General features: G+C 49.9%; 1 protein-coding gene across 5 annotated transcripts in view; it reads right to left on the bottom strand.

Annotated features, from left to right (window-relative positions):
• BCAR3 (BCAR3 adaptor protein, NSP family member) overlaps positions 1–26,595 on the bottom strand; it is a 101,333-nt gene that overhangs the window by 21,000 nt on the left and 53,738 nt on the right. For 2 of the 5 annotated variants that reach the window (XM_059688836.1, XM_059688838.1), the window contains exons 4-5: positions 3,997–4,125; positions 836–1,278 (exon numbers count right to left, since the gene is read on the bottom strand). In XM_059688836.1, the coding sequence (XP_059544819.1) occupies positions 836–1,278; positions 3,997–4,125 (572 nt within the window). Of the gene's footprint in view, positions 1–835; positions 1,279–3,996; positions 4,126–25,402; positions 25,773–26,595 lie in introns of those variants that run through there. The other 3 variants (XM_059688837.1, XM_059688840.1, XM_059688839.1) reach the window with 2 other exon arrangements.

Below are 26,595 nucleotides of genomic sequence, written 5' to 3'. Positions count from 1 at the left end.
CAAGGAAAGAATACCCAGCCCTTCAACATTTCAAGGGATCTCAAGTCTAGTCTTATTACTATGGAAAGGAGAATTTCTAAAAACCTTAGATAAAAGTTCCTCCTGCCTGCCCTGGCCGGGTGGCTCATTTGGTTGGAGCATCATCCCGTACACCGAAACAATTGCGGGTTCAATTCCCGGTCAGGGCACATACTTAGGTTGCAGGTTTGATCCCAGTCAAGGTGTGTATCGGAGGCAACCGATTGATGTTTCTCTCCTCTCTCTCCTTTTCTCTCTCTCTAAAACCAATGAAAAATATGTTGGGTGAGAATTTCTTTTTTAAAGTTCTCCCTCCCTTCCTGAAACTGCCCTCAGTCTTACATTCTACTTCCCTCCAGAAATAATAATCATTATGATTAACGCTTACCAAGCACTCATTATGTGCTGTTATAAGCACCCTGCATACTGAAACCCATTTAACCCTCACAAGCCCCATCTTCCCAGGTGAAGAAAGTGAGGCCCAGAGCTGGCAAGCAGCTTGCCCAGGGCTCACCAGGTAAGAAGTGGACCAGCATTTGCGTCCAGGCAGGGGTGGGGGTGGGGGTGGGCACAGCCAGATGCTGACTGACATCTGCTAGAGCTTCCTAGTAGCACAGCTGTACTTTGTGTTACTACAATCCTGTATTTTACTTCTGAATTTTTGAGTTCAGGAAATTACTGTTTATGACATTTGCTCCTGGTCCATCTGATGACTATCTTTCCAAGGAGGGTGAGCTCCCTGTCTGCCTAACTCAGCCCGGACACGGCCTGAGGGCCCCTCCGCGATTCCCGACACCCCCCGGGGGCCCTGACCCACCTGAGCAGGTTTCCTCTGGGCAAGCTCGGCTCGCGGGCCTGGACGCTGCCCGTGGTGAGGCTCAGCCTCTTGGCCACGTCCGGCCTTCCCTCCACGAGGCTGCCCTCCCGGGCCAGGCCAGGGGAGCCGCCATAGCGCTCCTCCAGGCACCGCAGGGGCACCGTCCTGTTGATGGGCTGGAAGATGATGGCTCCGCTCTGCTGGGAGATGGGCTGGCGGTTGCCCACGTAGCTGCGCACCAGGCCGGGGATGGAGTCGAAGCTCTCCCTCTCAAACTGGTACTGCACGCGGCTGTAGGCCTCGCTGAGCCGAAGGACTGTCCGCTGGATCTTGAAGTGATGGGCGAGGTTCTTCCACTGACAGGTCAGAACAAAGTTTCCGGGGCTGGACAGAGAGTCTCGAACCAGGAAGTCGCCATCTCGCTGCACGAGGTTTTCTGACACCTTGGGGGGGGGGGGGGGCGGACAAAACCGTGAGTGAGGAGCAGGAAAGCAGGGCAAGCTTACGTTCCTTTTAGAAGCTGTATTTCTCCCCCCTTCTTTGGGCCAACAGAAGACAATGCCATGCTGTCTCTACTCCCCCAGTTGGCTCTTGACTTTTCAAATGTCTAATTCTTAGAAGACCCAGTCACTCATGCTGGCCACCCAGTCCGTGCCCAGTACTGCTGCAGGCACCGGGTTTACCGCAGGGAATGAAGCAGACTGGAGTCCCCACTGCACGGAGCTTCTGTTCTGAGCGGAGAGCTTCTTTTTAGTGAGGATGAATAAGCAAAGGGTATGGTACGTCCGATGTTGTAAAGTGAGGGACAAAGTAAACCGGGAGATGAGGGCCTGGGAGGGGACGGGGGGGGGGGGGGGGGGCGGGTCACTGTCACAAGGTGGCGCGTGATCAGTTCCCAATCGAGTTGGTGCCAAAGGTAAACGACGTGGCTGCTGAGGAAGGGGGCTTGGCCAGGAGAGGTTTTACGGAGGAGGTAGGAGCCCAGCTGGCCTGGAGGCCAGCGCAAATTGGGATGGATGCAAAGGCAGTGCTCCAGGCGGGGCTCAGCGTGAGCACAGGGTGGGGCTAGAAAGGGGCAAGGGTGCTTGGAGGAGGAAATGATGGGGCTGGAGCAAAGGATCTGTGAAATGGGCGGGCGGGCTGGGCTCGGACATGACGCCGGCCAGATGGAGGGGCTGGAACAAAGTTGGGAGGGATATACATCTGCATGCAAAGCACTCGTACACTGGAACACAGTATTTGATAAAAAATGGTTAACTATGAGGATGCAGATGTTTATAGAAAAAGGAGAATGTATACTGTGGTGCGGCATGAGCATTCCGGTAGGCAGTCGGCCCCGGTTTGCATTCTGGCTCCGCTGTGTGACTCTGGACAAGTTACCTAATCTCTCTGTGGCTCGGTTATGTGCTCTGAAAGGCAGGGATCATGTGACTATAGAGCGGCAGTAAAAATGTAAAGGAGTAGAGTGTTAGCTATAACTATCATTATTGTTACAGTGTCCAGTTATGCAATCTGGAATGATTTAGAGCTGAAAATTTACACCCATGGCAAGTGGAAACAAATTTTATGATCGAGATAGGGAGAAGCATGGCCGCGACAGTCACAGATTTTATAAACTTTGATAATTTTTCCAAGCCATTCCAACATTTGATCAGTTAGCTTAGAACAGTATGTTACCATGGTTACTTTAAAGTTGCATCTTTGCCTTAAAAATATTTTTTGTCACCCCCCAAATTTCCATTTCTTGGAACTGAGCCTGAGGAAATAATTATAGTTGTGAACATAGCAGTTATCTTAAAGGATGTTGGTCAGCACGCCCAATAAATAATGGTGCATGTGGACAATGAAAATACACACAATGTAGAATGGTATAGGACCATGGTCGGCAAACTGTGGCTCGCGAGCCACATGCGGCTCTTTTGCCCCTTGAGTGTGGCTCTTCCTAAGCCTTAGGAGTACCCTAATTAAGTTAATAACAATGTACCTACCTATATAGTTTAAGTTTAAAAAATTTGGCTCTCAAAAGAAATTTCAATCGTTGTACTGTTGATATTTGGCTCTGTTGACTAATGAGTTTGCCGACCACTGGTATACGAGAATATTTAATAGTTGGAGAAAATTCCCAGGGTATGTCATTAAGTGGAGAAAGTGGGCTTCCAAAAAGTATATGTGGTATGATGTCATCCTTGATTTAGAAAAGTCTGGGAGGATTTATATCAAACTGTTCACAGTGGTTATCTCCAGGGGGGAGAATTATGGGGTGAGGGGGTAATTTTCTTCCTTTTTTTGCTCCCTGTATTTTCTACAATCAAATTTAAACTTTAAAAAAAAGAGAAAAAGTTAGACTAAGGATTATTTCTTTGATAATGCTGAGAAATCTGCTTCATTAAAAAAATAACTCATGCCATGATGCCCTTCCCCTCACCCCCACCCACTCCTTTCCTGTCATATTGTCTTGGGTAAACGACTGGCTGGGTCAGGTTGTAATAAAAGCCCAAGGAAAATTCTGGACCTTGATTCGGAACTTATTTTATTTTTCACTTTCTATATTATTAAACAAACAAAACCCTATTATTTATGGCTATCGCTCAAACAACCATCACACAAAGTACATTCCAGGCCACGAATCCGTGATCACTGATATGGGTCCTCTTCTCCCCCATCCCCGGGCCAGGGGGTCGGGCAGAGCACAAGGGGCACTGTTGCTCTGCGCCGCTGCCTCCATGATACCCCTCTCTTTATCGGAAATTAAGCCACTGCCTTAGAAAGGAAGCAGGCTCCACCGGGCATGAGGCTGCAGGCAGCCAGCCAATAGTTCAATCATCGGAACCACAGCCCGGCCTTGTACTTCTCAGGTACCACCCTGCGGCGGCTGCCTCCTGCCCGCCCCGTGTTTGCAGACCACAGAACACCTGCCTTTTCCGCATCCACTCACTGGGCGTGAGGAAGTGTACTTTGGTTTTCTGACCTTCGCTTTTTCCAAGGTGTCCTTAGAGGCCAGGCAGGCCTAAGTTAAGCCACTGCAGGCCATTATATAGTATTTGTTTTTGCCTAAACTGGGGCTCGCTCCTACACGGCCTTGGTGCATGACCCTCAGGGTCGTCGGTTTGGGCACTGTTTGAGAACGGCTGGGTGTGTGCTGGCAGGGAGGCGGCAGGTACCTGTCGGGGGATGCGGCCGTGGTACCAGGCGTGGCTGCGCAGGTCCTCACTGCTTAGCAGCAGCTCCTCCTCCAGCTCCTTCTTCAGCCTCTCAGGGGTTCTGTCCATGACGTGCCTCTCCTTGGAGAACTGCAACACAGTGTCAACAGTGACCTCCCCGCCCTGCCCACGCCCGCCAGGCCAGCTGGTGATGACTGCTCGCCTTATGGTTGGCTGCTCTGCTGATCAAACCGGTATATGCCCAGAGCCCTGTCCAGGTAGGGGAGCCTGGATAATGATTACAATTGGCTGTGACCTTTCATTTCTCTGGCTGTAAGTGTGCAGTAAAATGTCCACCTGCACATGGGGACTGTGATAGGAGAGACGGCCACGCTGTCAGTCCACTCAGGTAGCAGTTAAAAATGTGGGGAGCTGGGCAGGGGCACCAGAGACAGATGTGCGGGCCTGAGGCACATGGAGGCCACAGAGAGCTTCCTCGGCGCTGTCCTGGGAGCCGAAGCCGGGAAGGACAGCCGTCCCCAGCTGGCTGGTGGTGACAGCTCTGGATTCGCTGCTACCGGCAAATCCAGGCCAGGAATGGAGTCTGCCTTAGAAGCTTTCAGAGCAACCAGACAGAGTAATTCTATGTTTCTTGAATCTAATAATAGAAGTTTAAGTTTATATTCTGTATGCCTTTTTAATTTCGTTTTCCTAATATTGTATTTTTAAGTCAGATTGGAGGTTGAAACTTTAAACCAAAACAGACAACTGGTCCTTCACCTTAGAGTTCGAGGCTCTGTTTAGGTCATCCCACGGCGGCCAGGGCAGGAGGCCGGGGTGGGCAACACTGGCTTCCAGTTTAACGTAGAAACCACACCCACTTATGACCTGTGACCTGCACTTGGACACCTGCCCGGTTCCCAGCAAAACCAGGCTCAGGGACGGCTGGCTGAAGGTCATGGGAGCAGGAAAAGGCTGTGTCCTTGTGTTTTCCCAAGATCCCCTGCTTGGCCTCAAATGCCCTAAGGAGCTAGCAAGCTGTCCTTATCACACTGCTCTGTCCCTTAGCAGCGACAGAGCCCCAGATGCTTGTCCACCAAAGAAAATGAAAACAGACAGGCTTTCCCAGCTGGATTCTTATCCTGGTCTTTCTGGGCATGTGAGCCCGAGAAGGCACAGGCCTCAGAGTGACTCAGGGGCCACTTTCCAGGTGGGGCTCTGGCTTACTAATTGTTTACGTCTCCCTCCTCCTCTTCCCCGCCATTGTTCTTTCAGTGCAGGCATGGGAGGGTCTGATAAGCTGAATTCACATCAGAGAGGCTGCCATGGGCTGCCCGACGCCGCAGGAGTTAGCAGTGCTGTGGGACCCTGCCTGCTCGGACCGCTGATTACGCGCAGGTGCTCCTGAAGGCAGCTCGCTGGAGAGACTTGAGTGTAGAATGTAGTAGACTGTCAACTGGGCCACATCTACTGTTAGTTATTGTCTGTCTTGCTCCCACTAGATTTTAAGTTTCACAAGAGCAGAGACCCACGTGCCTTCTTCCCAGCTACCCCCAAGCAATGCCTGAATGTATCAGGCCCTCCATCCTCCCTGAATGAACAAATGTGCCAAGAGGAGGGACCTCTATGACTTTCTTAGTTATGAAGATTCTCCTCTTCTCTCTCCAATGACCTGAAGCCCTCTTTAGGCTGGGCATGTTGACACATAGCTAACGGATGACATCTTCAGTCTCCCTCTCTCACGGGGAGATGTGATGACTAAGCTCTGGCCGAGGAAGGGTCAGCTGCAGTGTTGCTGGGACATCTCAGCTGAGCCGTCACGGCGGGAGCTGCAACACCATCCTGGACCCTGAGGAGCAAGCCGTGCCCTAGGGGAGCACAAGGCATAGGCTAGCGGGTCCCTCACACTGAGGGGTCAATATCCCAGCCCCGGAGTGCCCGCCTCCAGGTCCTCCATGTGGTCGCCTGTCTTGTTTAAGCCTGTTATTTTGGGTGTTCCTGTCACTGGCAGCTGAACTAAATCCCAAGGCTACTGTGACCCTGGCCCTACTTAGCCACCCTGACAGTGTGTGCCCAGCCTAAATCCCTCGTGCTGCGTCCTTGGTCAGAGCTCTGAGACACAGAGAGACAGCGGAGCCTATTCTCCATGCAGCCCTCGGTGAAAGTGTTCTCCCTGTATTTCTCCGTCTCCTCCTTCCTCTCTGATAGCCAACAACCAGATTGCTTCTCACCGGCCCACCCGCTCGTTCTTTCCCGGCATCTCTCATAAACTGTAAGGGGTCTTTTGTTGTTGTGAACCCTCACCCGAGGACATTTTTCCTCTTTTTCTTTAGAGACAGTGGAAGGGAGGGAGAGAGACAAACATCAATGTGAGAGAGAGACATCACGACTGGTGGCCTCCCACACGTGCCCCAACCAGGACTGGGAGATGAAGAGGAAGAGTGGGGAGAGGAGAGAGTGGGGAGGAGGAAGGGAGGGAAGGAGGGAGACAGCCCCAGAGCACAGGAGCAATTGCAAAGAGCTCTTCATTTCCAGCCCGTGGGGGCTGGCTCTACCGCATTAAAAACCAGCTGGGTCGGCTGCTGGGCGCTTCTGCCTCAGCAGGTGATGTGGGCACTTTCAAACTGAAGAAGGCAATTCAAAAGTCAGCCACAGGTGGTCATGCTCATTAAACAGTGGTTTAATGTGGCTCTTTTGGGAATGGAAGCCTGCTAGAACTTTCACTCACTGTTTAATCACATATACTAATGCAACTTTTATTATTTTCCCAGTGCCTGTGTTCTATGAGGCCTTGACCTTGCCAACTATGATTTTGCTGCTATAGATAAGTACTTTGATGGGCTGTCAATCCCATGGTTAGTGAGGGGTGACCATCCACCGTATTAGAAAACCTGACAAAATGTACCCACTTGTCTCTCTGAGAGCACTGTGATTGATATTTGTGCTCCCTGGGGACCAGGAATGAGATTCCTGCTTCATGGAACGGGTCACACATTTGATCAAATTCTGTTGGTTTTCCCCAACCAACCAAACTTTTGCTAACAGTGACCCTTCCACTTACCTGCTGCCCTCTGGGAGGAATCTGAATTTCTAGCAGAGATGCAGCCATTTCAGTCATGGCCTAGACTAGTTTGAGATCTTTTGGACCATGAAGTAAATTCTAGCAATTAGAAGTAACACAATAGCTCCTCTGCCTTCGGCAACGGTTTTATTCACCTGTGTGATCATCCGTGTCCTCTGAAATTCCGATTCTACTCATGCCAAAGACTCCTCCCGCCCTTCCTTAGGCTACCTTCTGCGGCAAGGGTAGGAGAGAGGTTTTCACTGACGTAATATTCACTTGCATTGTTATTTTATGTGTAGCCCAGAATTGGGCAGGAGAAGGGACAGAATAAGAGGCAGGACTCAACACTCCAACAGCTTCCAATCTTGGGACAATAACGAGGACACAAGCACGCAGATCCGGTCTGGTTCCCATAGCCTTTCCTCCCAGCTCGCACTTCCCCACGCTTTCACACTACTTTCTGTAGACATCTTCTGGATTCAATGGGTCTCAGAGGCTGGCTGGACCCAAATCATTCTCCATTCCTCTGTCGGCATGGGATGTCAGCATGGGGCGTTGGCATGGGGCAGTGGGCATCTGGGACAGGGGGCACCGTGACACCCAGAGCAAGTTTAATACAGCTGTGCTCCCTCAGAAAATTTACACCGAATGGACATGCACTCACTGGCCCTTTGGAGTTTATGTTCTTCAACTACCAGACCGAGAGAGACAGCAAGACAACTCATGAAGAACCAATCTTTCACCCAAATGCCCTCCATGCTACCAATGACCACATTATAGTAACAACTTTTCTCCAAACTCAAATTCTCTATTTGCCCCCAAATTTGAACGTCATTCCTAGAAGGAAAGTCTGATTCCTTGTTTCAGAGTTTCCCACTGTGAGGGGAGTAGGTCACAGTGAGGGGAGGACGGAGACAGGGTGGGTTTGCTGCCCCAGCACGGGCTGCACCCTACACAGCAGCTGAGGCACAACCTCCGGAGGAAGGGAAGTTGCTGGGCTTTGGATCAAGAACGCTCTGCCCACAGGTCTTGCCAGGTTCATTCGGGGACCAAATCCACCCACAGCCACCGTGAGAGAGAGATGCTGGCAAGACCCACATCTCCTACTCCAAGGCTTGCCTGAATTTGATCGACCAGAAATTTGGGAACGGCCTTTTGGGGTGGGGTGTAAGAAAAGGTGCTATGTATATAAATGAAGTAATAAGCATACCTTGAGCAGGAAAGAAAAGAAGAAAGGGAGGGAGGGAGAGAGGGCAAGAGGGTAATTATGTACCATGGTTACCCACTCGCATGGCTCCCAGTATCTTGGGCTGATGAAGGGAAATTGGTAACTTGGGTAAATGTGGACAAGGCCCACACTGTCACACCAAGTGGAAGGTTAGTTAGGAAATTCATAAGTTGCTGTAATTGTTGCTTTTCATGGCAATCGGAGTCTAGCTACACCTTTCCCATGGCCAGCATTCAATGCCCTGTGCTGTTACAGCCATTGCCGTGAGTGTTCAAGAGCATGGCCGGCCCACCCCTCCACCCCCACAGGCACGGTGCCACTGAGTGGCCGAGTGACTCTGGACAAACGAGTTCACCCCTCTGTGAAGCCTCAGGCCCCTGCCTGCAAAACGGGCATCATGCTATGTGCCGAGATGTTGCTCAGGGTGAAATGGGTCCGTGGCTGTCAAGCGCCAAGGACATACCTGGCCCGTAGCCCGCACTGTTAACTGTTATTACAGGCTTGTATCAGACTGCTGCTCACCTGGCTACACACATGAACAGCTCGTGTTCCGGGTGTTTGGTGCGACGCGTGGAGGCACAGGGGGCCCTGCTGGAAGGGAAGCAGCCTGACACGTGTATCGGTGCCCGCTGGCTGCCTTGTAGAGGTCTCCTCAATCCTCTCCAGGACCTTGCTGCCGCCTGCCCCAGACCTCTGGTTCAGTGACAAGGCCAGGACGGGTCCTAGCTTGCCAACGTTGGCCGGCTCAAAAGATCATGCTTATCTCTCTGAATCTGGAATGAACATCTCTGCAGTCCCGTGTGGCCCCCAGCAAGTCTGGTCTTGACATGCAGGAAGAGCCGGGGCCCAGGAAATGGTTGGGAAACACATGCTAGAGGCTCATAGCCAACTCAGGAACGTGCTGGGAACTTCGATGCACACAGAAAGCCACGTTCCAACAGTCCCCCCAGGAAGTAAGCTGCTCTAGCCTGGGAGGAAGGGGCTGCGTGACAGTAGAGCCTGCATTTCAAATCAGGCACAACAATGGGGCCCGGATTCATGGGAGGTTAGTGCTCCTAAGTCCGGGAGGAGGGAGGGAGTGCACGGAGCATCTGTGGGAAAGCCCAGAGGAGGCTGCGCACACTCATTTGCATGTTGGAGACAGTTGAGGGGATTAGAAAAAGATGGCATCTGCATTATAATTAATATTGATTTTATTCTGTCCCTCCAGGAAGAAAAGCTTCCCAGTTCCCACAGAATTTTAAATCGTGCACATCACCAGCAAAGACCCAGTCCCCGGCCCAGGAGTTGGGGGGGTGCGGGCAGGAAGAGAAAGGCTTGGGGGTGGGGGGGGGGGACAATCAGGACTAAGCAATTAGCCAGCCATGGGGCCTCCAGCCGGGATGACAGCTCTGGTCCCTACCCTCACGGAGAGCGAGCGCTTCTGGGAAGACCACACACAGAGGAACAGCTCATCCATCCCTGAGCTGGGGAAACACGCTGCCTGGATCTCATCCCTGCCTCCAGCTCTGCAGCCTGAGCAGCTCACGCACTTCTTTGCCATTTTGCTTTCTCTTGTAGCAGAAGAGAAAAGTCCCTGTGGCCCCCCTGGGTGGGGGGAGGGAGTAGAGAGGAGAGGATGAGGAATCAGGGTTAGCCTTGAGGATAACCCTTGAGAACAGGAAGGGTATTTGGCATATATGAGGTCAGAGGAGCTGGGCTTGGCTGGATGGAGGTTCTGGTTGGGGAGGAGAGGGTGGGGGCACACAGAAGTACGACAGTGTGTGTGTGCGCACGTGCATGTGATATATACAGTATATCTCACCCCTCCTCCCACAGGAGGGCTCCACACTTTCTCCAAACCCGTGATTCAGACTCCACCTTCTTGGTTATTAGTGGTTGACCTGGGTAAGGGCCCCTGACCCAAGCTGGTCCAGTCACAGTTCTTTCGGCTATCTTTCTCAGTGGGACGGAGTAAAAAATGACACTCCACCCACTCTGCTGACAATGTCATGAGACCTGAACTATGCAGGTTGCTTCACCTCTTGTCCCCTGCCAGAATGTGCTGAAGGAATGAAGTCAGAATGCCGAGAGAAGGAGGAAGAGATGGAGTGTCTGGTGGCACGCACATGGCTGAGCCCCAGCTGATTACATCAACCAGTACATTCCCCTTGTGGCCTAAGCTGGTCTGCACTGGACTCCTGTCACTTGTGACCGAAACTGCGGGCTGAGGGATAGACGTTCACACTCCAGAGAGAGAGACTGGAAATCTCTGCCTGGTTACTGGGTGATCACTTACTCCGTAAGTTATGTAAGTGTCTAATCACCATGTGGCACACCTGAAACTAACAGAATATTGCATGTCAACTGTAACTGACAAACAATTTTTTTAAAGAAAGGAAAATCTCTGCCTGGGAAGGCAGCAGGTACATAAAAGATGCGTTCAGACAGATCAATCTCACCGCAGTGAGCAGAATGGGCTGGCTGGAGGTGGGGCTGCCGACACAAGGCCAGTTCGGAGTCTTTTGCAAGGTGCTGAAATCTCCATCTCCAGTCCTTTGGGTTGGTGTCGAGGTACGAATAAACCAGAATCCACTTCAGAGCTTGGATGTCAGTGTGGACGAGTGGAACTCATCTTCTCCGCCAAGCCTGTTCCTCCCTCTTCTGCTTTCCCTGAACTTCTATAGTAGCCTCCTCACAATGTCCTCACCCCCATTTCTGGTCCTGCAACCCGCCACCTGCAATGCACAGAGTTATCCTGCCCTCCTGGCTCAGGCACTCACGGGGTGCCCCAGCTAGGCTGACAGGAGGCCCAGAGTCTCTCCCAGCGTTCCTGCAAACAAGTGAATGGCCTTCTTATGCCTAGTTCCCACTCTCCCAGACCTGGCCCATGGGGGACACAAGCCCCCAGCCTGCCAAATCCTCCCAGATCCCTGAGCTTTGAACACATTTCTCGGAGCCCAGTGAGCTGAACCCCTGTCCTTGCCATATACTGACATCTCACATAGGAATTCAGGTCTGAATTTGAGAGGAGGACCAGACAGGAGAGGGCCATGGGCCCCAAGAAATAACTGGTCAGGGAGCCGAGCAAGGTTCTGTCATCATGCAGTGGTGTCCATGAGTCAGCAGATTTGGGTCTTTTACCCTTTCAAGCCTTTTTTTGGGCCCATGGGTTGCTGAGGTGTAGGGAAATATTGGTTATGTTCTGAAGGGCTCACAGTCACCCACACACAAAACCCAAAGCCTTCATAAGGCTTCTCTACCTGGTCCTGAGCTCCAATCCTAATGCACACGACACGGAACCCCGATGGCAGGGACCTCCCACAGCTCCCTGAACACACTGTCCCTGTGTCCCTCCCTCATGCCTCCGTCCCATGGCCCAGCAGACAGAGTGACACACCTGCTGAGGTGTCACTGTGCAGCCTGGCTGGGGCCTCCGCTGGGGAACAGGGAGAGAACAGAGGGGAGGGGAGGGTGAGGCAGGCAGGGGCCTCGAAGACCACAATAAATTAGTTGGGTTTTATCTGAGGGGGCAGGGAACCCACCAACAGACTCTACACAGTGGGCAATGTGTCTGCTACCACAAGCTCTTTGAGGACAGAGGCCATGTCTTTGGCTCCCAGAGTCCAGCTCAGCGCCTAGCGCACAGCAGGTGCCCAGCAAACACTTACTGACCACAACCAAGCTTGCCTTTCCCTGTCCATGTGGCAGCTTCCCTGTCAATGGGTGGGAAGAAGGTTGGTCAAGAACAGGTGGCCTTGGTTAACTTTCTAGTCTCCTCTTGTTTCTTTATGCACCGAAGGATAGCAGTACCCACATTCTGGGAGTCCTGACTTAATGCACAGAAAGCACCTGGCACACAGTAGGCACTCGCTTGGAACAATGTGGAATTTGAACCCCTTTACAAAGATGACGCCCAGCCACAAAAATTGCTTCACTAAACTTTTTTTTTAAGATTATAAAATCTATTAAAAGGTGTTGAGAGATCTCTGGCCTTTGATCATTTAGTTTTGATGGAATAAAACTAGAAGTTGGAACAATCAATTTCTATTTAGGCATAAATTTGTTTATTCTGTTCCTTTCAGTTCAAACTCACTAGTTCTTGGGGATTTAAGTAGCACTAAATGGTTCCATCTGTGCAGGGTGACATTGACCACCTGTAAGAAGGCACTTTCCCTGGGTGGCAAGCACTTTGCATGCATCTGTCTCAGTGTTCACCAGTACACGTGGTTACAGTTAGCTCCAGCTGACTCCCACGCCCCCAGCACACGGGTGACAGAGTCGCAGTGTGAGAGCACAAGGAAGTTTCACGTCTTTCACAGGCTCAGAGGCCCTAGTATGGGGATTAGGTGTCCTTCAGGGCCTTGGAGGCTTAGTCAATAAGCTTTTTCTTTTAATTCTTAAAAAAAATTTTTTTTCAATTATAGTTGGCATTTGATATTATTTTATACTTGGGGCCCGGTGCACGAATTCATGCATGGGTGGGGTCCCTTGGCCTGGCCGGCAATCGGGGCCTATCAGGGCCATCTAGCCCAGTCCTGATTGGGGCCAATCAGGGCCGGCCAACCAGGGGGAGGGACCACTGAAGGTTGGCAGGCTGTGGGAGGTTGGCTGTGGGAGCGCACTGACCACCAGTGGGCAGCTCCTGCATTGAGCATCTACCCCCTGGTGGTCAGTGTGTCATCATAGCGACTGGTCAACTGGTCAAGTAGTCCACTGGTTGTAACGGTCACTTAGGCTTTTATATATATAGATTAGTTTTGGGTGTATAGCATAGTGGTCTGACAATCATATACTTTACAAAGTGTTGTCCCCAATATTTCTAGTACCCATCTGGCACCATATATAGTTATTACAATACTAGAGGGCCAGTGCACGGAATTCATGCACCGGTGGGGTCCCTTGGCCTTGCCTGCGGGGATTGGGCTAAAACTGCTCTCTGACATCCCCCGAGGGGTCCTGGACTGCGAGAGGGCGTTTCTCAGGTGACGCACCCTGGAATGGGGCTCCCTCCTCTCTGGTTCTGGATGCATCACCCAAGAACCGCAGCTGCCAAGTCACCGGGGCTCGGCAGCTCCTGCATTGAGCGTCTGCCCCCTGGTGGTCAGTGCGCATCATAGCTACCAGTCAGATGGTCGCTTAGGCTTTTATATATATAGATAGATTACTGACTATATTCCCTATGCTGTACTTTACATCCCATGACTATTTTGTAACTACCAATTTGTGCTTCTTAATCCCTTCACCTTTTTCACCTAGCCCCCATGATAACATTTTTTGTTGAATTAAAAAAATTATTTTCTAGTCATTCACTCTGTGACCAAGATGGGCAATGAACTGCCTTGAAATAAAAAAGGAGGAAGGAATTGTGTGCATAAAAAGAGGAGAGAAGAGAGAATGTAGAGGGAGGGACAGAGGGAGCTCCTGGGCTATTTTATCCAAGTTAGGGTCCTGGGTCACAACACCCAGAATGCCATGGGCTCTTGAACAAAGCCTCTTTCTTCTGCCCGGGACCAGCTTATCAATGGAGGGAGAGGTCAGCAACAGTCCAGACCTCTCATCACATCATACCAAACAACCCCACAGGCCACGTGTTTCTAGAAATCTCATCCAGAACTTATGATCACAAACAAAGTTATGTCTGCCTGGTGTTCTGGATCACCATGTAAAATTGCTCTAATTTCAGAGACAAGCCCCTGTCCCTGATGAGCTGGTGGGAAAGCCCTCGGGGGTGTGCTGTGAACAGCCAGCAGGTGGCCCAAGCTTAGGCAAGACGAGAATCCAGAAAGACAGACTCATCTCAACCCACTGAACTCTGGCGAGACCTGCCCTGACAGGGAGCCGGCGCCATCGCAGTTCCTAATAAACGTTGTAAACATATGAAAAAAAGCACACTTCCGATAACCATTCCGCAACGTGTTCTGATGCCTTGCTACGGTTGCCTCGTCTAGGATCGTCTTGCAAGTAAATTCACCTAAAAGTGAGATTCTCTGGAGATTCAGAAACACAGCCAGCCCCTTTGAAGCCTTGTTTTGTGTTGAATCTCAAGCAGTGGGCCAGGGTATAGACAAATTCCAAAGTATATCCAGGGCTTTGAGAGCCCAAATTGGTATTTTTTACCATTGAAAACTTGCATAAATTGAACCCCCAGAATGAATAAAACTCAATGACTTCTGCCACTCTTACTCCTGCCCACAGGCTGAAAAATGAAAATCCAGTTCTCCCCAAGTTTCAAGTCCAGCCACTTTAGTACAAACCCTCACGTGTTTTAATCTAAGGTCACATGGAAGGAAAGGGGATGACACTTGTGGCGATCCTAAACCATGAAAAGAAACAATCACATACCGAAGTCTGTGTCACCTTTTATTGACACCCTCGGGCTGTATGGCTTACCTAAAATATTTTCTTATAATCCAAAGATAAATGAAGAAAGGCTTGAATTTCCTAATCCAACTTTCCCCACCGGGCTGCCAGGCTAGACAAATACAGTTTCTCATGCGAACAACTGTGATGAAAGCCAAAGTCTTCACTTAAATAAACAATTAACTTTGTAAGTAAAAGTCCAAAGAGAAAAAAAAAAAAGGTAAATCCCAATTTTCTCTTTCCTATTTGGTAGACACAAGAGCGGATGGTGGCAAGAGCAATTGGGCACTTCAGCCTGGCTCAGCCTCGTGGTGGTCACAATGGCCTGGCCACTGGGCCGGACCTGCACAGCACAGTGGCACTACATTTAAGGAGGTGCCCTTCATGCTCAGCCTTTAAAAATTTGTTTATTGATTAAAATAGTTGCCTGACAGATGGCAGCACAGTGTCTTAAGAAAAGGGTGCCATATTCCAATTCGCACAGAGACACTCTGTGCCAGTAGGGAGGGGACCCAAGGGTGTCCCCAGAGCCTCTGCCTTTTGGGTGTGGGCTGTTAACAAACAGGGACTGCTGGTCTCACCTGGGTCCCGTGCCTTGAACCTGCTCCTTTCAAGCCTTACATGAAAGCTCAGTGCAGCGGCCTTTGTAGGCAGCTTCCTAACTCATACGCATGTCACCTTGTTGGCCAAAGTTCTGCCGAAATAATCAGGAGGCCAATTTTAATCAAGAGCCTTACAGGCGCTGGAACACTATGCCTCTGATTAAGCTCAAGGACTTACTGAGAGCCTGCTGTGACCCAGCCTCCTGGGCCAGATCTGAGGGGAGGTGCAGGCGTGGGAGAAAGGCTCCAGGCCTGACAGGGTGACCGCCTCTTTGAGAGGCAAGACATCTGGGGAGAACGTACAGCAGTGAACCGCAAGCAGCTCCGCCGAAGCCCTCAGTGTGCTCTCTCCCTTATCTGGGGCGGCGAGGGGGTCTGGGCCCGCTGGAGAGAAAGGAAGCAGTGGCAAAGAAATTCCATCACATCACACTAAGTTTCAGGTTTCTGATGTTAATGTTTAAGGGCCTTGATGATGTGACTTTCGCTTTTTCCAAATCCTAGAAAGAGTCTCATCTTCAGCAAAGATCTGCAGATGGGTTTTGACGCCATTTGCCACATTTTAATTAAATCCATGCAATTTATCACTTTTACACCAGATTCGCACTCCAGTGCCGTTAAAAACTGATTTGCCATTTGCTGCTAAATTAAGACATTTCGTTTTCCTACTATATGTGATTTTTCTTTTCATAGACAAGTGATGACACAGGGGCCATCAGACCCTGCGCAGATGGGAAAATGCCATCGAAACCCCTTAGAGAGCCCCAAACTGAGAAATTTCACTTTATTCATTATCAAACCTTAACGAAGGCTTATCAAAAGAGGCTCAGAGGCCATGAATGGGAAATATGGAGAAGATATCTATGGAACACCTTGCTTATCGAGGTTCTGAGAAATTCCCATTAAAATTCAGCTCTCCGTGTGTGTAAATGAAAAAGACTCATTTAATTTTAATTTGTGCAGATTGAAGTCTGAAGGCAGCACACCCCCTAAGCAGGCAGCAGTAACTTGATCCTCCATGCTAACCTAATTATATCAGAATCCCTCTGATGGGGACCCAGGGCTGCCTTTGATGTTAAATCCTGTTGCCTTTTATCCCATTCTCTGGGCAAGGTCTCCGCCACACCTTCCCATCCTGCAGGATCATAAAGCGGTTCCTTTTGAAGCTCAGTTTTATTTTGATGGAACACCAAGGGATTGAAAATTATTTTTCACTGAAGGAGACTGACTTCGGTTTGAAAACTGCTGGAGGAATTCTAAGTTTGACACAAGATAGTACACCCGACACCGAAATGGCATCTTTCCTTCACAAAGGTCTCCCACGTGTGGGAGAACCTGCTCCGCGCGCTCATTACACCTGAGATCCCCCCCGACCTGCCCCAGTGGGTTTGCCCATCATGTTCCTTACCCTCTTGACAAAGAATTATTTACCCCTGGGCTCACTCAGGGCTCAGCTCCAAGGGGGTCTCACCTTTAAACGCTGGTAATAGATAAAGTGAAACACGTGACATTTTCAATAGGCCGTTTGTTAACCTCTTGCTGTGCTGACAGCGGCGGCCATACCTTCTCCTCTAGATCAAATTTAGATGGTGACTTCCTGGAGCAGCCCACAGAGGAGCAGACATCCGAATCACCCCCTCGAGGCTGCCCTGCGCTCTGACTCCTCCCAGCGAGATATCGAATGTACCACACTTAAGATGAAGGCCGAAGGTCACTGGTTCCACTTAAAGGTTTATTGGGCGGGTGAAACAAAAGGCTCCAAGTAAAAGCTAAGTACAAGTTCGACCTATGAAAACCTCTTCTAGACCACTTTGCTCCCTATAACCAGGTCCTCAAGTGACTTCCGATAATACCTCTCTCTCTTGGCAGGTTGGCACACAGGCTTACTGAGACAATGCAAGTGAAATATTAATCACTGGGTCTGTCGGTAAGATTCCATTCAGTAATAGTGGTGCTTTGTTAACATCTATGGAGAGTGAAAAGACAGAGACTGCCCTGGCTAAGGCAGACTTAAAGATAGGGGTCTAAAGACCAGCTGACCAATATTCAGAATGCAAGGCTCCAAGTAAAAGCTAAGTACAAGTTCGACCTAGAAATCTTTTCCACTGGTAATGTTACCTGATTAATTCAACAACTTAATGCAAAGTATGAGTGATTTGATACATTAGCCGTTCACCAAAATAGATGCCCTTTGTGCTCTTCAATAAGAGTATCAGAAAATCAAAATCAACTTAAAATTCATCCTTTTTTCTAATTCCCCTCAAATGAATGAGGCTACACTCAATAAACACAATGCACGTCATTGAAAGACAGTAGGAGAAGTAATTGGAAGGAAAAAAAGAGGGTTATGCAAAACACACAGAGGAAAATCCAAAGATTCAGGAAGCCTTCAAGCATGGGGTGTGGGCTAAACAACTTTCTAAATTCTTTCTGGCCAAAGCATACCATGACTAGCAACCGGCTCAAAATCTGCTTTGGACAAATTGCATCATATGTCAGGGCTAAGTACACAATAGGTTAACAGAAAAAAAGATTCATCATAGCCCTGGCCGCTGTCTCAGTTGGTTGGAACGTCATCCATACACTGGTTTCAGGCTCAATCCCGGTCAAGGCACATGCCTAGGTTGTGGGGTCAATCCGCTGTCGGAGCAGGTACGAGAGGCAACTGACTGATGGCTCTCTCTTACATCGATGTCCCCCCTCCCTTCCTCTCTCTAAAATAAATAAAAAGATATCCTCAGGTGATGATTTAAAAAAAGATTCATCATAAGATAGGTTTTGGCCAAGCACCAACTCCACCACTTCCAATATATGACTCATATGTCACCTTAAAGGTATATTTCCTCCAGATGAGTTCAAAACTTTTGCACCTCATGTAACAAGCTTTTTTAAAAACCACAAACACCATGCTAGATGTCATGGGCAGAAACACAGAAATAGCAGCTGGACTTGGAGGGAGAAGACACCCAACACAATGTAACTCGCGTCTCATGGGTCTGTACATTGCCCCTGAAGTTAAGTAGGTAGCAAGAATATTTATATCTCACAAGAGGAAATATGACCAAGACCCTGAATTTTCATAATTTGTTCAGACATATTGAGCAAGGGATAGACTGATACCAGTATCCAAGTCTCCCAAAGTACATTGGCAATGTCTAGGCTGCACAGAAAAGACGTAAGTGGACTGTGAGCATGGTGTTGAAATGTCTGAAGGCTTGGGCTGCTATTGTCCAAAGATAACAGGTCAAATATTCTTGGTTCAAATCCCTAGAGAATGAATCCAGAATTCATCCCATCTTATTTCGAGGCACCCACTCATACCAACTAATCTCACATGCTCGAAATAAACATGGTCCCAACAGGCGGGGAAAACATGCATCTGAAGGGCTGCTATGTCCATTTACCTGAAGAATAAGGTGGACATTGCAGGTGCATTGATTTTTACTCAATACAAGGAGGGACCGTCTAGCAATGAGAGTTGTTCAAATGTGGGAATGTGTTGCCATAAGGACACAGTACCTCTCCATCTCTAGAAATCTCAAATAGAAAAATAATGAAATGACTCCCTATGAAGACTTAGGAGAGGATGACAGTTAGGTAGCTACTAAAGCATTCCAAGCAAGAGAAGGTGAGGCCTGAATTAGTACAGCACTGGTGGTAGAGACAGGAAGGAAGGGGCAGATAAGAGAAATGTTTAGGAATAAAATCATGAAGACTTAGTGACTGATTAGACATGGATGATGAATAGGCTGAAGAAGAGGCACGCAGCTCCTAGAAGATGACTGAGCCACCAACTTCCAATACAGAAGCATGGGAGAGAAGGTTTGTGGAGGAAGACGTAGAGCCTGAGATTCTTGTGCGCCATCTGGATGGAGTGGCTCTGGGGTCCAGGTGCCATGGAAATTGCTGCATAGAAGCAGCAGCTTGAGAATTCTCTGTGTAGAGGGCGTATCTGCTCTCAGCAGTCGCCTATGAGATATGTATGGAGGGTTTAGGAGAATAGGGCTTGAGGATGCTGGCTTTAAGAGGTAGTCAAGAAAGAGAAACTAAACAGGCATCTTGGTCTGTGTGGCTGCTATAACAGACTGGATGGCTTAAACCACAAACATTTATTTCTCATAGTTCCGGAGGCTGGGACATTTAAGATCAATGCTCTGGTGGATTTAGTCTCAGGTTCACAGATCAACCTCTTCCTGTTGTGTCCTTACATAGCAGAAGGGGCGAGAGAGCTCTCGGAGGTTTCTTTAATTAGGGCATTAATCTCATTCATGTGGGCTCTACCCTCATGACCCAAACACCTCCCCAAGAGCTCGCCTCCTAAGGGATCACACTGGAGGTTATTCGTATGAATTTGGGAGGAACACACACATTCAGTCCATAACAGCAGGGGGGCTGGTCAGGAAGGATTCAGGAGAGCAAGTAGAATGTGGTGTCCTTGAGGTTGAGAGCAGACTTTCAGGAAGGCATGGCCAATAATGTCAAGTGCAGCAGAGACTCCCAATGAAATCAGCATTGGACAGCATCCACCAGACTCGGCCAGGTTGCCGGTGGGGTGAGGGGGCCGGAGGGGCCAATGGGAAATGAGTAAACAGGGGCTGTGTTAACCAGCATTGAGAGGAGGCAGACAGGGACCAGGAAGGCAGACACAGAATGAGGATTGTTTTTGGAAAGGGAAAGACTGGAACATGTTTATAAGCCAAGAGGAAAGTGTTGGTCAAGAAGGACAGACTGATGATCCCTGAGGAGTCTGAGAAGAGGGTGGTCATGGGCACAGATGCAGGTCCCGCCTTGGTGAGGGAGAGGGACACTTCATCCTTGGAGGCTGGAGGAAGGAAGTGGAGGTCATGGAGATGGATATAGCTGTAGCTTGTGGGGGCAGGAGTGGGGATGGAAAAAATAGCACGCCCGATGGTCTTCACTGGTGCTGTGAAGTAAGAAAGAATCTCATGAGTGTTAGAGAAGATAGTGCTTAGAGAGAAGGAGAAGGGAGGGAGGTAGGCGTGCGCAGAGCAATGACAAGCAGAGCTGATGGGAGGTTTCATGACCATGGGCATGAGTTAGGGAGATGCTGTTTATTCATTTGACACACAAAGGGACCAATCCCCAAATCCTCGCCCCACGTCCCATCCAAACTGTTCTCTGCCCCACACACAGCCTGCACCACCTGTTCCCCCACCGCCTCTCTGGTCTCATCTCCTCCCACTCCTCAGCTTCAGCCAATGCCCTTTCTCTCTTCCTCATGCCTCTTCTACCTACTGTTCTTTCAGTTGCTGTTCTGTGTTACCTCCTCCAGGACCTCCCCTGGCCCAGGACCGAGTTAAGTACCTCTGCCCGGGGTCTCACAATAGGTCGTGTGTTCTTTGCTTTGTACCCACCACGTACCTGGGAGAGAGCTGCCTGCATGGCCACCTCCTCCACTAAACCCAGAATCTCTCCTTCAGGGCAGGACCTCTCGCTCCGGCTCCCCAGCACTCAGTAGGCCCTCAATACACATGCTGGGCGAGGGGTGGCAGTGGAGAATGAGCAGGTGAATTCTGGGTGGGAGGCTGGCTGCATGGTCCCTCCAACCCCATCTTACTAAGAATCTAGGATTCCAGCTTGTTGGCTCTTTGTGCATTACTGCTTTTGTAAAAACACACATGTATTAGAGGGGACATAGGGGAAAGTTGTTCTCCATACGAACAAGAAGATTAATCATAACTCTTTCATAAGCCAGAAAAATAAGCTGTGACATTCTCATGGTCAGAGCCAGATTCCTCAGCAGCTCCCGGGGCTGTGGACAGACATGAGGACAGAGATGCCTCAGTGACGTCCAACCCCATGAGGCCCTCCTTCCACCTCCTCCCCTCCAGGTCGGCCTGAGTCTCCTCTGCTGTGCTGGGGAGTCCACAATAGACACCAGCTAGAAGGCCCCGAGCTGTCCTTGACAGCATCTGAAACACAGAGACGGCAGAGGTCCTCGGGGTGCTGCGGCCTCTCACAGGGCGGGCGGAGCAGGAAGAGCCCTGTGGCCTGAGCGCCCGGCTCTCCGGTGTCTGGCACAGGCCCACTTCTCCGGAGTCCTGGAGGTGCTGAACCCGCTAACAGACGTTTCCCAGGATCCCAGGCTCCTCTCTGCTTTCCACCCACATCTCTCCAACAAAAACAAAGGCCTCGGCCAGGATCCAAGCTCCAGGGTCTGTGGGGAGGGGGCACTGGGACACAGCCCCTGTCCTTCCCGGATGCTGAAACCAGATCCCTGAAGCTCCCAGAGGCCAAGAGCACGCATGTAGGTCTCTTTAAAAAAGCTGTGCCGGGCTTTTGTTGGGAGGGCAGGAAAGATAACCGAGTAACTAGCAGCCACCAGGAGGAAGGGCCGAGTCACTTGGAAAGACGATTCCCCGGTTACTTTTTCCACTGATGGTGCATCAGCCCCACTGACAAAGGCAACTGAGGCCACTTTCCACACCGAGATGTGTCACTAGTGCCCAAGCTGTCACACAGCAGACGGACCGAAGGACCCGTCACAGGGAGGAGAAGTGGGACCTTAGCTCCACCGCACGCACTCCAACAGGCAGTTTCTAATAAAAACAAGTTCCAGGGACCCAACCCTCTAGGGATGGGCAGACGGGACACCTGGGTATTCAGAGAAGCTCAAAATATTTTTTTTCAGGGGAAAGGAAAATGATTTCAAGTTAAACAAAATAAAACAACAGGAACACGACGATTCAAGCTCTTCCCATGATACAGCACTTCTTGGCTGCCAAGGGCAGTGAAATCTACGTGTAGGAAAGTAGATGCTTAAATCCACAGCCTTCTCACCAGGACTTCTCGTTGCCAAGACCACTGCCTATAGACTTAACGACCGGTTAGCCGAGACTTGCTGATTCATTTATCCACAGACTCTATACTCTAACTTCATGCTCTTTCAGAAAAGTGGCTGTTCTGCCCTGGGAAGGTAATTTGTGTCTCTGAGGTTCCCTTGAAGTTTCCTGACTCAACCACACCAACCTTCGGCAGGAGGAGCCAATGATAGGGCGGCAAGTTTCAGCTCCCATTCCCCTGCCCCTACCAAGAAAAATCAGAGACACAAGGGACCAGAGAAGTGGAGTGTGTTCCCATTGCCAGCTGGGAAATGTCATACACCGAGCTTCTCACCGGATTCCTGCTGTAGCCCACTAGGAGGCTGCAGGTGGTCCTCCCACTGCCTGCAGGGGGGTTACCTGTCCTACAAACCTCGGAATCCTAGAGCCTCCCTGAAGTCTCACCTGAAAACCAAGATCCACACGATTCTTTCCCAACTTAACGGCAAACTAAGGTATTAACATATCACCTTGCTTCATGTTTCCCTGTGTTACCATGGTATCATGGGAAGATCACTGGGCTTGAGGCCAGAAGACCCGATTTCTATTCCTGGTTCTCCATTAAATGACTCTGGTCAGGTAGTTCTTCTCAGCCTCAGTTTCTCTTCTGTGGAAAGGGGTAAACTGTTGCCCTGCCCGGTCCAGAGAACTGGTTTTGACACTCCAGTGAGACAGCTTGTGAAGGAACTCAGACACTGGAAAGCCTTTTGCAAACATACAAATTCTAGGAACCCTAACTCTAACCCTTACCCTAATGATAACCCTAATGATAATCCTAATGCATGGTAAGTCCTTCAAAGGCAGGAACCAGTTGTCACTCAATTGTCATTTATCACCCCCTTCAGCAGAGCGCTCACGTGTGGGTGGGGCTACTGCATTTGACATTCAGGGACTTTGGGACTTGACTGTGCTCCCCTAATGTTATGGATCAGGAGTATCTCCATTTTAAACTCTTCTCCATTGGGCATAAACAGAACTTCCTTTCCTTTTCTCACCCAGATCCGGTGGGCCTCCAGCACAATGACTGCCACTGTGAACATGCCTGGATGCTAAAGTCACGCCCCTCAAAGTGGCTGCAGGATCTCGTCTCTGACTCTGCTCCTTGAGGGCCAGCAACGACTAGGTACCCTTTCTCCTTCTCTCCGTTCTTGGCTCCCCACTTAATTCCTTTCCAAGGCCTTTGTATACATGTCCACATGAGGCCCCTAAATACATTCTAAATTTTGCAAAATCTCAGCTAAAAAGATCTTGTTCCCTGCAAGCGCCCTGCAAGTGTGATTGGTCTCCTATGTAGCGAAGGAGCTTTTATATTTTTAGTTTTCTTCCCATACAACAAACACTATTAATAACATTCTACTTTCTCCAGAGATGATATAGATTAGACCAAATGGAAAGTTACCATGGCTACCGTAGTGTTATTTTGGGTATGAGAAATTCATGCCGGGGAAGCGGCATCCATGGTCAAGAACTGGAGCTTTATTTCCGCTTTGCTATCAGGCAATCAATCCCAATTTAATTTCGAAACTAATTGCAATGGAAACTAATTATGAGCAGCAAGACCTGAAACCCCTAATTACAGTGGAAGTCAATAAAGTGAGGCAGCATTATCATTGGGGCAGTGTTGGCAGGAGGAGGGATTTAGGCACAGGTGGACTTTCTTCCCCACGCAACTATCTAAGCGAAACAAGACGGGCATCAGTGGGAAACCCCAAGTTGGGTTTGAAGGCGTCAGTCTCTGGTGAGGGAGCAGGTCAGGCCCTCTCTCTGGGCTATGAAGAGGCAACAAACTGGGGCAGGGATACCAAGCCCGGATGGAAAGGAGGTATTTCTATAAACAGTTAACCACTAGGGAGGCCACGCTGGGGGGGCGGGGAAGGGCTAAGCTGAAGGAGGCTGGTCCGGACTAACCCCATAGACTACTGCGTCCCTCTCAGGCCTTGGAGGGCACACAGCAGAGGAGCAGGGGGATCCAAACAGAATCTCATCCCTCAGACCCAGATATTTATGGGCTGTTTCCTCACATACCAGATGCTGAGTCACACTTTTCTGAATTAGCAGCAGTTGGCTTATGAAAGGCCTTCTATTAGAGTAAAAACCTACTGCCAATCCCTGAAGTGCACGCGTCCCTTGGGGACCTCCCGGTCTATGTTTGACAGCTTTAAAATACTGCTAATGGCATGACTTCATCTGCCCCAGGCCAGAACCATCCATATTTAGGTCAGAAACCACATGGTCCTCACATCGCCCTCCAGGCTCCAGGATAGAAAGGGGCTCTTACATCAGGGAGAGAGCACTTTTAACCAGTGATTGATTACTCACCCGCCTCCAAATTCCATGACAAAGGGACAAAAATGAATGTTGCTGCCTGGTGGAAAGCGACTCTGCCCACTGCAACAGCGCAGCAGTCAGAAGCCTGCCCTCTGCTCACTGAGCGTATATTTTTCTACAAAGACCCCCGTTACAGGGTCTTTCTCCCTTTTACTTGTTTTCCTGATTTTTTAAAAAGCATTTTTGAGAAGAAAGAAGCCGAAGCTGGTAACCCTGTTGTAGCGTTTTCAACAGCACTGCCTGCGTCGGTCCCTCCGGAGAGGGGCTCCGCGTCAGGGTGGAGGAATTCCTTGAGAGCTCCCAGGCTCCTGTCTCCCACGAAGAAAGGAGGCCCAGTCACCCTGGGGCACAGGACTTTCCCAAGGCAGACAAACCCCAAGTCAGTGGGAGCCGATATTCATCCTAATTCTTAGTGTTGTCATAAGCGGGCAACAGAGACATACAGGCCTCGTCTTGAATTAGTCAAATGAGGTTCGTTGACTATTTTCATCGAAATAGTGTACTGACATATTACGCAAAACCTTTGGCACCGGTCTTGTAACCAAGGTTAAAAATGGGAGCAGTAAGAAAAAAGACAGCTCTGAAGACACAACTGGCTGCAATATGAAGGAGATACCTGGCAGTCTCTCTACATTATATACGTTATTGACATAATGGACCCGCAGGGTAAGCCGAGAGAGGGGCTCAGCCACCTCACATTTATTATGAACGAGGGGAGGGAGAAACAAAGAGAAAGAAGAGAAATAGCTCGGTCTCATTGAGCTACTTTGGTATAAAATTTCTGCCCAAGGAGACTGCAAGTGTCCTGAAACACAGAGCTTCTTCCCAGAACACAGATAAGGAGCCCCCTTCTGCCTCCAGGGGAGACATGCCCCTGGGGCTTATGAAGATCCGTCAGTCAAAGAAAGCCCCTCTGTTTCGACAGCCGGCTGGAGGCAAACTTTCTTTAGTGCCCTTTAGAAAACGAATGCTTTGAAGACCCCCAAATAATTTTAGATGCACCTTATCTCAAAGCCACACCTACCTTGACTCCAAGGAGAGACTTGCGGTGATAGAAGCAGCACAGAGCTGCCGAGAGGGCGTGGAAAGCACTGCATTCCTTAGGCATCTCTGTCTTCAGTGTCTGGACCACACACTTTCTTTAGGGTTAAAAGGAAGGGGGCTCCGGGCATCAGAGCGCGGTCCGCTCAGCAGCAGCTGTGCCGCGCCCGCCCGCCGTCCGTCCAGTGGCCGGGGGAGTGAGCCAGCTCCTTCTCCCAGGCCAGGCTGGGACTTTTCCCCTCTGCTGAAGCCAATACGATCCAGCCTGCCATGCACACAGTGCCAGAAATTCTCATGTGACCAGACTTGCTTTCTGATGAAATTCTAACCTCTCTTAGAAGAGGCTTTGGGCTTTAGCTGTCCCCTCAATGTAGAGACCTGGTAGAAATCATTATGCCCTCAGCAGCCTTTCCTTCAGGGCTGAAGGCACCAGGCCAGCTGCTCCTAGGGGCTCTGTCAGCTGGCTTGTCACCCCAGCGCCTAGGGGTTCAGGAAGCACACAGCACACCTCCGTGTGATGGGACAGAAGCTCCTTTGAGAAGAGGACCTAGAGGTGGCCAGGGAGTGACTGTCCCCTGGGAGCGATCTTAGAAGTCCTAGGGACCCAGGCAGGATCCCTGTCCCCACTCTGCCAGTCCATCCCAGAACTGTTTATTTTTAATTAGGATGCTCCTGGCGGCCAGCTTGCAGCTGATAATGTTGGCACAGCCATCGCTACTGTCAAAGCAACAGTGCCTTTTGGTGTTTAATTAGCAAGTCTGTCAGCAAACACCCTGAGCGCCCATGCCCTCCCCACCTGGCCGGGCAGGCTACTGGGAGGATGGGACGGGCTGTGTAGACTCTTCTGACCCAACTGTCTGTCCCATTCTCTTCCTTCACTTTAATACTTCACTTTAGCTGCCGGCTCTCAGATCCAGCACATGAGGCTCACAGCCAACCTGGCCGAGCTTGTTTCTTCTGTGCTCAAAGGCCTCTGCCCCCACCAAGAGCCTCTTAACGCCTTTAGGGGAAAGTAATTGCTTTTCTCCTTTCATTCCACTAAGAGTGGATGCTCCATGATTCTGGTGTTTTTGTTTTTGTTTTAAATCTAACCCAGGTTTCTGCCTGTAGCACTTCCTCTCCTACTGTTCCAAATACTAACTTTCTGTGGCTCTGGCCCCTCAAAAATGGAATGTG

This window comes from Myotis daubentonii, chromosome 3 (assembly GCF_963259705.1).
Source record: "Myotis daubentonii chromosome 3, mMyoDau2.1, whole genome shotgun sequence".
NCBI classification, from domain to species: Eukaryota; Metazoa; Chordata; class Mammalia; order Chiroptera; family Vespertilionidae; genus Myotis; species Myotis daubentonii.
Note: the sequence above shows the minus strand (reverse complement) of the source record. Positions and strands in the feature narration are given on the sequence as shown.